At 50.9% G+C, this 12229-nt stretch overlaps 1 protein-coding gene across 6 annotated transcripts in view; it reads right to left on the bottom strand.

Annotated features, from left to right (window-relative positions):
* Positions 1 to 2149: 2149 nt before the first annotated feature.
* A3GALT2 (alpha 1,3-galactosyltransferase 2) overlaps positions 2150 to 12229 on the bottom strand; it is an 18447-nt gene continuing 8367 nt past the window's right edge. For all 6 annotated transcript variants that reach the window (XM_004705306.3, XM_045298739.1, XM_045298737.1 and 3 more), the window contains 4 exons: positions 4679 to 4762; positions 4376 to 4465; positions 3958 to 4095; positions 2150 to 3264 (listed from right to left, as the gene is read on the bottom strand). In XM_004705306.3, the coding sequence (XP_004705363.2) occupies positions 2574 to 3264; positions 3958 to 4095; positions 4376 to 4443 (897 nt within the window). In that variant the 5' untranslated portion in view covers positions 4444 to 4465; positions 4679 to 4762 and the 3' untranslated portion in view covers positions 2150 to 2573. The remainder of the gene's footprint in view (positions 3265 to 3957; positions 4096 to 4375; positions 4466 to 4678; positions 4763 to 12229) is intronic.

The following is a 12229-nucleotide window of genomic DNA, read 5'->3' as shown; positions in this document are numbered from 1 at the left end:
TGGAGGTATTGGCCTATGTACACATATTTATATAGCAAGACATTGAGGAAGTGGACGGACTTCGGGCCTCTACTCCAGTCCTCCCTCAACACAAGAACACTTTGTTCTAGCAACCTGGCAATCTGTGATGCTCACCCTCCCGACACAATCATTCTATGTCTAGAGTCTAGACAAAATGGGTTCACAAGCAAATGCAGTGAAGAAAGCTGATGGTGCCTGGCTATTAAAAGATATAATGCCTGGGGTCTTAAAGGCTTGACATTAAGCAAGAGGCCATCTAGCAGAGAAGCAACAAGTCTACATGGAAGAAGCACACCAACCTGTGGGATCATGAGGTGTCAACGGGATCAGGCCACAGGCATCAGAAGACCCAAAATAAACACATATATTGTTGAGAATGAGGGGGAGGGGGTTGGAGCAGAGACCCAAAACCTATCTGTTGACAATGGGACATCCCCTCACAGAAGGGTCACAAGGAAGGGATGAGTCAACCATGGCACTGTATGGCACCAATGACATACACAATATTCCTCTGGTTCCTTGAGGCTTCCTCATCCCTCCATCATGATCCCAGTTCTGTCTTTTACTTCGGGCTAGACTGGAGAATGTACACAGGTACAGGTAAGAACTCATGACGCATGGAGTCCAGGTCAGGTAAACCCCTGAGGTACAGAAATGGAATTAGCAATACCAGGAGGGTCGAGGGAAGGTGGGGGGAGGAAGGGGGAAGAAACTGAGGGGAAGGGAGACAGCCATGGGTTGTGGGATTAAAGGGAGAGGGGTTCCCCACAAAACATCACAGGTCCGGTAGATGCAATTGTACAGTGGTAATAAGTAAAGATTATAGTAAAGTCACAGAGAGCATGAGAGTTAAAAGATGGAGTCAAGTAATGGAGTCAGACACAATTTATAGTAGCATTGCTCACCTCAGCCCCGCTTGGTGGTCCACGTGGAGGGAGAGAGGATGGGAGAGGAGAGGGAGAACAGAGGGGAGCCAGAGAGAGGTCAGAGAGAGATCTATATTGCTGACCCAGGCCTATATACCTCTTGGGGGCATGCACACCCATTAATTACAGGTAAAGGCATACATCACAGAAGGGGGTTACACTATAGATTACACAGTAATGAGGGGGTGGTCTAGGGACATACATGCAATAGGAAGAGGAGGAATTGTGGTATACATGTGACAAGATGGGTGGATCCTAGATTTAGGATGGCAGCTAAACTTTGACCTGTTCCCTGGGTCTCCATAGGAACCATTATCAGTAGGGTGTAAACTCCACCTACAGGAGCCTGTCCATTGTCCCCAGTAGCAGGGAGCAGGCCCACCTCTATGATATGGGGAGACAGTGGTCTGGCAGCGATTGCAAGGATCTGACCTCCCCCCACAATGGGTGTAAGATATTAAAATAGTAATTTATCATTTATTAAGGGATCATTAGAATGGGAGGGGGGAGGAAGGGTAAAAAGGAGCTGATACCAAGGGCTCAAATAAAAAGTAAATGTTTATTAAATAATGACAGCAACATATGTACAAATATGTTTGATACAATTGATGTATGGATTGATGTATAATCTTAAGTACAAACAAACAAATGAAAAGATATTGTTGAGAGAAGGGGTCGGAGCAGAGACCCAAAACCCATCTGTAGACAATGGGACATCCCCTCACAGCAGGGTCCCAAGGAAGGGATGAATTATCCAGGGCACAGTATAGCACCGACGAACACACAATATTCCGCTGGTTCCTGGAGCCTTCCTCATCCCGCCTCCGGGATCCCAGTCCTGCCTTTCACTGTGGGCTAGACCCGAACATGTACACACGTACAGATAAGGGCTCACGACACACAGAGTCCAGGTCAGATAAACCCCTCGGGAACAGAAATGGGAGTCCAGATACAGGAGGGGTGGGGGGAGGGGGAGAGGGGAGGAAGGAGGGACTGATCGCAATGATCTACACATAACATTCCCCGCCACCCACCCCCCTCCTTGTCAGGGGGATCAAGAACAGAACATTCTTATTTATCAAGGGGCGAGGGTGGGAGTGGGCGGAGAGGAAGGCAAAAAAGGGGAGCTGATACCAAGGGCTCAAATTGAAATGTAAATGTTTAGAAAGTGATGATGGCAACCTATGTACAAACATGCCTGATACAACTGATTGTGGATTGTTCTAAGAGCTGTATGAGCCCCCGATAAAATAATCTTAAAAAAGAAATTAGAACGTGGCTTGGGAGGCCTCAGAGGACTTTCGCCAGACCGGTTGGGGAAGCGCTCGGATGAGATCAAGGCTCTGCTGCCCCTTCTCGTGCCAAGTTGGGGAAGCGGCTCTTTCACTCGCACCAAGAAGCTGCCAGAGGCCGGGGCTTCTGCCTCCCTGTCCGGCCCGCCGGCCACGGGCTCTCTCCATCCAGTCTCTGCTCTGTCCCTCCTGCGCCCCCAAGTGCCATGCTGCTTTCTAAAGGGCCCCCCACCGGCTTTGGGTCTCCTCTCCCTGCTGTTCCCCGGCCCCAGTGTCCCCTGGGGGTGCGGCTCGGCCGGGGCTGGAGGGTGCCAGGGCCGCCTGGGCTCGGGCCCTAGGAGGTGCGCACCATGGCGTACTCCTTGGGCGCCCAGAGCAGGCGCGGGCGGTGGATCTCCGTCCGCTGGCCGAGCTCCGGGCTCCAGCAGAACTCGGGCGACAGCACCTTGGCGGGCTTGTGCAGCCAGAAGTACCTGTTGAGGTGGCTCTCGTCGTGCCAGAGCGCCTCCAGGCCGCGCGCGCGGTCCTGCTGCATGGCCCGCGCGCAGTGCCAGGTCAGCGCGCGCAGCACCGCCACGCTGCCCCCGAACACGGCGGCGTGGTAGTAGAAGTCGCCCTCGTGGTGGGCCAGCGCGGCGGCCGAGCGCGGGTTGCGCTCGAAGGGTAGCAGCCTTCGCGGCCAGTGGTAGTGCCAGGCGTGCAGCTGCGCCACCGACTCGGCCAGCACCTCGGGCCCGAAGGTGGCGTTGAAGTGCTGGTCCACGTCCATGCAGAACACGAAGTCCGCCTCCCGGCCCAGCCGGCCGCCCAGCGCCTTGTGCAGCGTGCGCATGCGCTGCATGGACACGTCCTGCCAGCGCCGCTCGCGAACCACGCGCTCCACGCGCAGCCGGCGCCCGGGGCCCAGCGCCACGCGCGGCACGGCCAGCGGGCGCTCAGTGAACACGTAGTACACCACGCGCTGGCCCACCATGAAGTGCTGCTCGGCAGTCTCCAGGAAGCGAGCCAGGTACTTCTCCAGGTACCTGCGGTGGGGCGGGGGCAGAGAGGGAGGAGGGGATGGGCCGCTCAACCAGTTACCCACCAGCCCTTTGCCACAAACTCAGCCTTTGTCCTACCACCTCAGCCCCTGAGCTCACCCACCCTATTCCTGAGCACCAGCCCCGTTCTCCTGGCTCCCTTCCGCGGATACCACTGGCCATCCTTACCTCTCTAAACCCTCTGATCTGTTCCACTGCCTTAGTATTCGTCACCCCTCATATCTTCACTTCTTCCTAGCCAGCATGGACTCCTCAGCCTGTGCCCCTCTGAGCACCTTGCGCCTGCCCCTGTAGCGCTGACCTTGGATGGGCGTTGCTTATACCAGGCCCGCCCTTCTATCTGTCCAGTGGCTTTCCCCTCTCATGACACTCTCCTGAAAGACTTACCATTTCCTCATTACAAGCCCACCCATGCCTCCAGATGGACCAGCTCCATCACCTAGGCCATTTCCTCCCAGGACATGGTTCTGACCCCCTGGCTGCCTGTGCTGGTGGGCTTAGCAGTGTTGATGTCCAGAGACAGAGGTGGATGGTCCTGTGGTCACCCTGGGAGCCAGGGACAAGGGGTGCTGTTGTTGCCTCCCGCTTCCCCTTGGAATTCTATGCACATGAGAACAGGGCGCCCCCACCCCGTCCCCCCCTTCCTGGTTAGCACCCACTCCTCTCTCCAGGCCTTACTTGCCCACAGCAAAGACAGTCAGTCCGATGGTCAGGTTCTGCCGTTCAGCCGTTTCCTTGGCTATGGCTGGGTCAAAGGTGCCATCCCAAAGAATGAGGGCCCCCCAGGAGGTGCAGGTCAGGACTTCAGGCCGGGCCCTGGCCAAGGCAAGGGGTAGGGAGACAGGTTTATCCATCTGCCCACTTGGTGCTTGCTCACTGCCTCCTCCCCCATTCTGGGGCCTGGGAACCCACAGATGAATCAGACCCAGTCTTTGCCCTGAGGAGCCCCAATACAGGACAGACCCAGACAGGAGACTGGAGGTGTGGGCGGAGGGGATGCTAACCCCCTGGCTCTGCCATGATGGCATGGGACACTGGCATGGAGCTGTGTTGGGTAGTGAGTATTCTGGGAGAGGGAGGGGTGCAAACTCCTTACCTGAGACTCAGGGGACCCGTGAAGTTGTCTCTCAGCAGGGCCATTCGGGCCTTGGGGCACACACCCATGGAGATGAAGACCTCCAGGTCCCTGGGCGGGCGGGTGGTGGGGTACTGTGGTAAACCAGTCTGCCTCAAAAGCCCCCTTGCCTTTGCTCCTTCCAAGGAGGGAGGGCCCACAAAGACCATGGCTCTGGTTCCAGGTGTCCACCCACCACCCCTTCCCTGGAGGAGACACTTAGCAAGGCCATCTGTAGGGTCTCATTCTGATGGTTCCCCTGGAGTAGTGGGGAGGGGCTTGTACCTGATCGAAGCAAAGTTGTAACGGAACAGGCTGAGGATGCCCAGGGAAAAGAGAAGCAGCCACAGGAAGAATCTCCTCCAGGTCCTGGGAGGAAGGGTGCCATCAGCACTCATTGGCCCTGCATTCCCATCCCCCCTTTTCAACAAGAACATCTGCTGTTTATATGGCATTCAAAGGAGCAAAGGGCGCACCGAGTGAAAAGTCTGCCCTGTGCCCAGCTACCCAGTCCTCCGCGTGGAGGCAAACCGGTGCCACCAGTTTCTAGGGTGTTCTTTCAGGCATGGATGGGTGATGTCCACTGCCATTGAGTCGGTTCCCTCGCATAGCCAGCCTACAGGACAGAGTAGAATGCCCCGTGGGTTTCTGAGTCTGAAGCTCTTTACTGGAGTGGATAGCTTCACCTTTCTCCCTCAGAGCGGCTGGTGAGCTGCTGGAAATGCATCCCACCCTGTCACCAGGGCTCCACAGCCAGTGCGTATTCAGGCAAATATATACAGAGGCACGCTCTCTCTTCTGCTCCCCCCTCCCCCATAAAGGGCAGCACAGTGGGCTTGCTCGTGGGGACCTTGTGCTTCTCGGGGAGCACTGGATCTCCCAGATCACTGGCTCTCCACATCCAAGGAGCTGACAGAGCATCTTGGCTCTTTGTTTTCCAGCTCACGAGCTAGCCAGTCAACTAGACCCGAGAGTCTTTACGATTCTAGCCCTTTGACTGAGGGCAGGCTTAAGGGGTGGCAACAGTAGAGCTGGGGTGCTTAGCCTGGGTGGAGGGTGGGACTGACGTGGGACAGGAGAGGCTGAGGGGAGTTTGTGGCTTGGTGGCTGGAAGTTGTGAGCTGTCTGGGACTTAGAGCCGGGTTTCTGGGCTGTGTTGAAGGATGGCTGTGGTCAGAACCCACATGTCTGGTGGCTCTCGCAGAACCCCCGCGCTCTACGCCTGAACCTCGTTGGTGATGAACAGTGACACTGGAGCCAGGTCTCAGGTTTGAAGCCCAGCTCCGCTGTCACACAGCTTTCTGACTTGGACAAGGTTATGGACCGCTTTGTGCTTCAGTCCCTCATCTGGTAACGTGGGGCTAATAAGACTGCCTTCACCTATGGATTGAATTGTGTCCTCCCTCAAATACCCCGAGACCCGTGGCTATAACCCCATTTGGAAAGGGGTTTTCTTTGTTAGGTTCAGAGGCCATTATCGGGTAGGATGTTCTTTAAAAAGCCAGTCCCTTCTGAGTTATCAAATGAGCAGATTAGCACCGAGAGGAGGGCAGAGATGGGGGAAACTAGACACCGCTCTCATGAAGATCACCAGAATGGCCAAGGCATAGAAGCGGCAACGTGGCAAGGGCCTTTCCCCAGAGCCCATGGAGAGAGAGCCTGCGCCTAGAACTAACGCCCTGGGTTTGGACTTCTCACCTCCTAACAGGAATAGCACGTCTTTGCTTGTTAAAGCCCCCTCTGGTGGCCCTTCTGTGAGGGCAGCGCTAGATCTCTAAGATAACCTTCCTGGAAGCGTTCTCCTGCAGACAGACGTTGGGACGAGGCCACCTGGGCAGTGTTGGTTGGCTCAGTGTTAGCGACTGTGGTGGTGATGGCCACACTCTTCTGGAGTGCACTGTCATCATCCCTTGGGCACCCTTCCAACTTCACTGCTACACATCCTTCCAAACCCTGATACCCGAGCCTCCCTGCATCAGACTCTCCTTGCCCTGCCTTTTCTCCTACCCCGCCCCCACCCCTTTGACCATTCCTTGGCAAACGCATCTAGGAAATAGGTCAGAGTCAATAGGCTTACCATTGTGAGTTGGCTGGTGTGTGCAGTCTTAGCACATGACCCCTCTCCCTATCTAATTGGTGTATCCAGAGCCGCCCTCGCTCGCCTCTTCCTGTTACTCTGGGCGGGTGTTGACGTGACCTCTGTGGTCTCACCCCTTCTCTTCCTCTCTTTGGCCCCCCTGTGTTCATGGCTCATCCTTCCCTCCTCCCCGTCACCCCTGCTTGGCCACCAGAGCCCTCTCAAAACATCCCAGCTTGGCTCAGCAGCTTTCACACAATGGGCAAGAGCGACTAAGCTCCCCAAGAAGAAGCAGGATATGGACCACTCCACGTGCACGAGGGGGCGACAAAGGCTTTGTGCCGCATTCAATAAAAAGATCAGCTTTTCCGTGCACTTCTGGGAGCCCCCTCATATATAGACAAGCACTTGGGAGAACATTTCAACTTCACTATTCAAAGACATGCAAATCTGAGGAGGGTGGTATGATTTGCCAATAAAATGAACACTTGAAAAGGAAATAAATGAAAATAGCCAAGCTGCGAGAAGGTTCTTTATACTTGCTGCTGGGAATGAGAATCATGCTAGCATTTTTTGAGAAAAGACCTAGCTATAGGATTCAAGAGCTTTCAATATTCACTGCCCCGGATCCTCAAACCCCAGCCACCTGGAGTCTGTTCACAGGACACAAACTTCAGTAATGGCAACATTTCTGTAGCAAAGGCGCTCAACATATGATTGCATTCAACATAGTTTACATACTTAGTGGACACGAACACATTATCTAGCTCTGTGCTAGGTGTCAGAAGTTTAGAGGTGAATGATACATAGACACAGTCTTCAGGAATAGAGTCATGAAGATGTGTGTGTGGTTGGGGGGGGTGAGGAGTAGAGAGTGGGCCAGACGACAGGCAGAAAGCAGGTACGTAAAGCTCAGTGCATGCCTGGATTACAGTAGAGACACAAGGTGCACTGAGGGCAAGTCAATGGAGAGGGGGAGAGGGTGTGTGTGCCTAAGCTTTGACAGGAAAGCTCCCGGAAGGAGATGACCTCTAAACTAGGACCCGAAGAATTCGAAGTTGGACAAAGAAGGCCGGGCTTGCAAGGGTAGGAAGTCCGTGAAAGGGAAACAGCAATGTGCATAGCTAGGCAGTACCGGACACCTTGGAAGGTCCGTGAACATGCAGGGTGCTCTGTAGGGGTGCAGAGGGTTCACCTGCAGCATGCAGATATGGTTGAGGCTGCAGGACGAGGCCAGGTAAATAAGGACATGCATTCCAAGCTGAGGCCTTGAGGGCTGTGGGGAAATCATGAAAGGTCTTTCTATCAGAGAGTAATATGGTCATATTATTATTAGAAACCAGGTGTCCCAGCTGATCTTGTGAAGTTAGGCATGGTGGGAGTGTGGGCAGGGTCACAGGTGGGAGGCAATTTGGAAGTCAGGGAATCAATGGGGTCATGAACCAGGGTGTTGGTAGTGGGGAGGACTAGATAGCAAAGGGTGACAAGGAGGTGGAATGGCAGGATTGGCCCTTAATTAGAGGGTCAGAGGTAGGTTCTGGGAGAGCAGGAGATGCCTGAGTGTGCTGAGAGGTTCAGTAGAGGGTTCTGGGATCCACCAGGAGGGCATGGTCCTCACGGGGAGGGTGGGCTTGATTTGAGAAAGCGAGCACAGAGGGGAGCGAGGCCAGGACCCAGGACACTGGGGAATGGTGGGAATAGGAAGATTCTCCGTGGGCAGAGGAGTGGTGACAGGTATCGAAGTAGGGGCATGGAGAGTAGATGCTTCCTTCTAGAAGTCTGGCTGTAGGGAGAATGAGGCCGGCTTGTAACTAGAGGAGAAAGAGGGGTGGGGATTGATGGGGGCATGTGTCTATTTGTTTTCGCTTACATAAGGGAGACCCAAGGGTGGTGCGCTGCTGACTGGATGGCACCCACAGACAGAGAGGAGCATGAAGTCACAGGGGAGGCATTGTAAATGCAAAAGGCCAGCTGAAGGGGTTGGCTAAGTAAACTTGCTATGAAGTATCTGCAGTACTGTGGAAAAAACGGTTCCTAGACAGGTATGAGGGGAAGAAGGCACAGTGGTGGGGGGTACAAGGGAGACGATGTCAAGGAGCCCGTGTAGAAAAAGACTGTCTGGAAACCGATTGTGGTGCAATTGTACAATTGTACACTTCTACTTGACAGGATTGAGCTATGGCATGATATATGCATCAAATCCCAACGAAAAACAAAACGTAACTCAAAATCAGTTCAGGGAGTTGGAAAAAGAGGAATGAAAACAGCAAACCCTAGGAGAAGCAGAATAAATGATGGTACATTAAGGGAATTGCAACGGATGAGTTAAAACAAAATTAGTATGAATTGCTGAATGTCACGTTGATGTTCTGCTCTGTAAACCTTCACCGAATTTGCAAGAAAAAGTGAATGAAAAAAAGACAGGAATGAAAGAAAAGACCAAAGTGGGGGACAGCAGGTCAGAGACTCTGAAACTTTCTCTAAAATTTTGAATAGTTAAAACAAATGGGAGATATTATTAAGTGAAGAGCTGAACAGAGAACTTCAAAGGGCAGCTGAAGAAAAAAGGTAAGTAATGTGCAAAGGACTGGAGTGAGGGAGCCAACAAGGAAGAATGTACTCAGCATGTTCCAACCTGAAAGAAGCCCAGACATTGACGCACAACCAGAGTTCCCCCAAAGCAGGACAACACAGCGTAGACAGTGTGTGTGTGTGTGTGTGTGTGTGTGTGTGTGTGTGTAGGTGGGGCGAGGGCTCAACAGACTCATAACTAAAGAAATAGATCAGGTCATTAAGAAGCCACCACAAGAGAAGCCGAGCACCAGATGGTTTCACAGGGAATTCCACCAAATATTCAAAGAAGAGCTGATGCCAATCCTACACAAACTCTCCCAGAACACAGGAAAAGACAACAAACTCCCAAACTCATTCCATGAAGCCAGCATAACACTGATACCCAGACCAGGTACAGACCCCACAAACCTTGACAGTTTTATTTTATATAAATAAATTATAGACCAATTAGATACCAATATCCCTCATGGGCATAGATGCTAAAACCCTCAAAATCCTGGCCAACAGAATACAACAGCATACCAAAAAAATAATTCAGCAGGACCAAGTAGGATTCGTTCCAGGTATGCGGGGATGGTTCACTACTCAAAAAGCAATCAATGTAATCCACGACAAAAATAAGGCAAGAAATAAAAAACACACGATCATATCAATAGATGCAGAAAAGGCATCTGACAATATTCAACACCCATGTCTTGTGGGAAACAGAAAGCTTTCTCCCAAGTGATCTCCCCCAAATATATGCCAAACCTAGCTGCTTGCTACATGTGGTGAATGACTACACACTTGGAGGTCAACAGAAGTAGGTCAGGGGTTATTCTCCCTAAAGGTTATCAGCCATCTGGAGCAATCAGACTGTATAGTCTGTGCCACCCTAAGTGGGGCCCACTCCCATCTGATAAGGACAGTAGTAAATTGTTTCCCTGAAGGAGAGCCCAGGGAGGTCAAGCCCCTCAAGGGTGACTAAGGTTAGGCTGCCATCATGAATCTAGGGTCCACCCTTCTTGTCACATGTATACCCTTAGTCCCTCCCCTTCCTATCATGTGTACATCCCTAGCTCATCCCCTTCCTGTTATGTTTATGCCCATTGTATACCCCCCTCCTATTGCTTGTATTGCCTATTGTACAACCCCTTCCTGTGATGTATGTCTTTACTTGTAATTAGGAGGCATGCACCCCCCCAAAGATATATAAGACCTGGTTAGCAATAAATCTCTCTCTCCTGCGCTCTCCCCTGCCCTCTTGGCCGGTGCTGTGCGCGGACCTGCCTGTTGAGATCATGGCCCTCCAGGAGGTGAGCATGTTACCATGAATTGTGTCTGACTCCATTATTTTACTCTCTCTCCCATCTCTCTCATACTCTAAGACTTTATTATAATCTTTATATATCTCAACCATACAATTGCACTTACTGAACCCGTGATTTGTTGTGGGGCGCTGGCTTGCCCCACAATTTCTGTTTAAAACACTCAACAAAATAAGAATAGAAGGAAGATTCCTCAACATAATAAAGGCCGTATATGAGAACAACAGCCAACATCATGCTTAATGGGGAAAAGCTAGAAACCTTCCCACTGAAAACAGGGACCAGGCAGGGTGTCCCCTTCACCACTCTTATTCAACCTAGTGTTAGAAATTTTAGCTAGAGCCGTCAGACAGCAAAAAGAAATAAAGGTAATGCAAATAGGCAAAGAAGAAGTGAAATTCGCACTATTTGCAGATGATAAGATCCTATATCTAGAAAGCCCAAAGTCTCCACAAAAAGCCTCTGGAAACAATTGAGTTCAGCGAGGTAGCAGGATACAGTAACCAGAGACCAATCGGACTCCTGTATGCCAGCAAAGAGAGCTGTGAAAAAGACATTAAGAAATCATTTATAATAACCACACAAACGATGAAATACTTAGGAATAAAACTAAAGAAATAGATGAACTGTACAGAGAACTACAAAACATTAATACAAGAAACTAAAAAGGACCAACGTAAATGGAAGTATATCCCATGTTCATGGATAGGCAGACTTAATATTGCAAAATTGACAATACTACCTAAAACAATCTATAGATACATTGCAATACCAATTCAAATCCCAAATAAATTCTTAAAATAAATGGAAAAACTAATTACCAACTTCACATGTGCAGGCAAAAGACCCAGGATAAGTAAAGAACTTTAAAAGAACCAAGTAGGAAGACTCACACTGCCTGACCTAAAATCCTACTACATAGCGACAGTGGTCAAAATAGCCTGGTACTGGTACAATGGGACACATAGACCAATGGATCAGAACGAATAACCCAGACATAACTGCATCAGCCCACAGCCATCGAATCTTTGACAAAGGACCTAGTACGACCCCATGGGAGATCGTTCAACAAATGGGGTCTTCAACAAATGGTGTTGGACAAACTGGATTTCCATAAACAAACTCAAGATGCATTAAAGACCTAAATGTAAACCCCAAATCTCTCAGGATCACCAATAGGAAGGCTGGACCAAACTTAAGGGCCCTATTGCAGGGCACACATACATTACCAAATGTCATGGAGGAGGCACACGCAGCAGAAGACAAGACAGATGACTGGGACACGCTGAAATTACATCACGTATGCACAGCAAGGACTTCATGAGGAGAGTGAAACAAGAGCCCACAGATTGGGAAAAACTTTTTACCAATGACACATCACACAAAGGGCTATTGCCAAAATATACAAAACTCTACAACAGCTCAAGAAGAAAATAACAATAGGCCCAATTAAGAAATGGGAAAAAGAGAAGTCTGGGGGCGGGCCCAAATCCCAACTACTACGTGGACACCTGCCCCTCCCCCAGAAGAATTTATTTCAAAGGACAGCATTGAATCTGCAGCTCCGGGAGAGGGACCTATCTGATCGGAGCAGAGGAACACGGGAGCAGAGGAAGGGGGAGGAGGAGAGAATGGAGCACATCCTGGCCTACCAGATATGACAGAATAATAATAATTTATAAATTATAAAGGGCTCATGAGGGAGGGGGGAGAAGGGAGGGGTGGAGAATGAGGAGCTGATACCAAGGGCTCAAGCAGAAAGCAAGTGTTTTGAGAATGATCAGGGCAACAAATGTACAAATGTGCTTGACACAGTGGCAGAGGAGGATGTAGGAGGCCTGGTAGGTTGTGATCAAGGGTAATGTAACCAAGAGGAAT

The sequence above is a fragment of the Echinops telfairi genome, unplaced genomic scaffold (genome assembly GCF_000313985.2).
Source record: "Echinops telfairi isolate 266 unplaced genomic scaffold, ASM31398v2 ScPeMD7_7457;HRSCAF=8495, whole genome shotgun sequence".
Lineage (NCBI taxonomy): Eukaryota > Metazoa > Chordata > Mammalia > Afrosoricida > Tenrecidae > Echinops > Echinops telfairi.
This window is presented reverse-complemented; position numbering and strand designations above follow the sequence as displayed.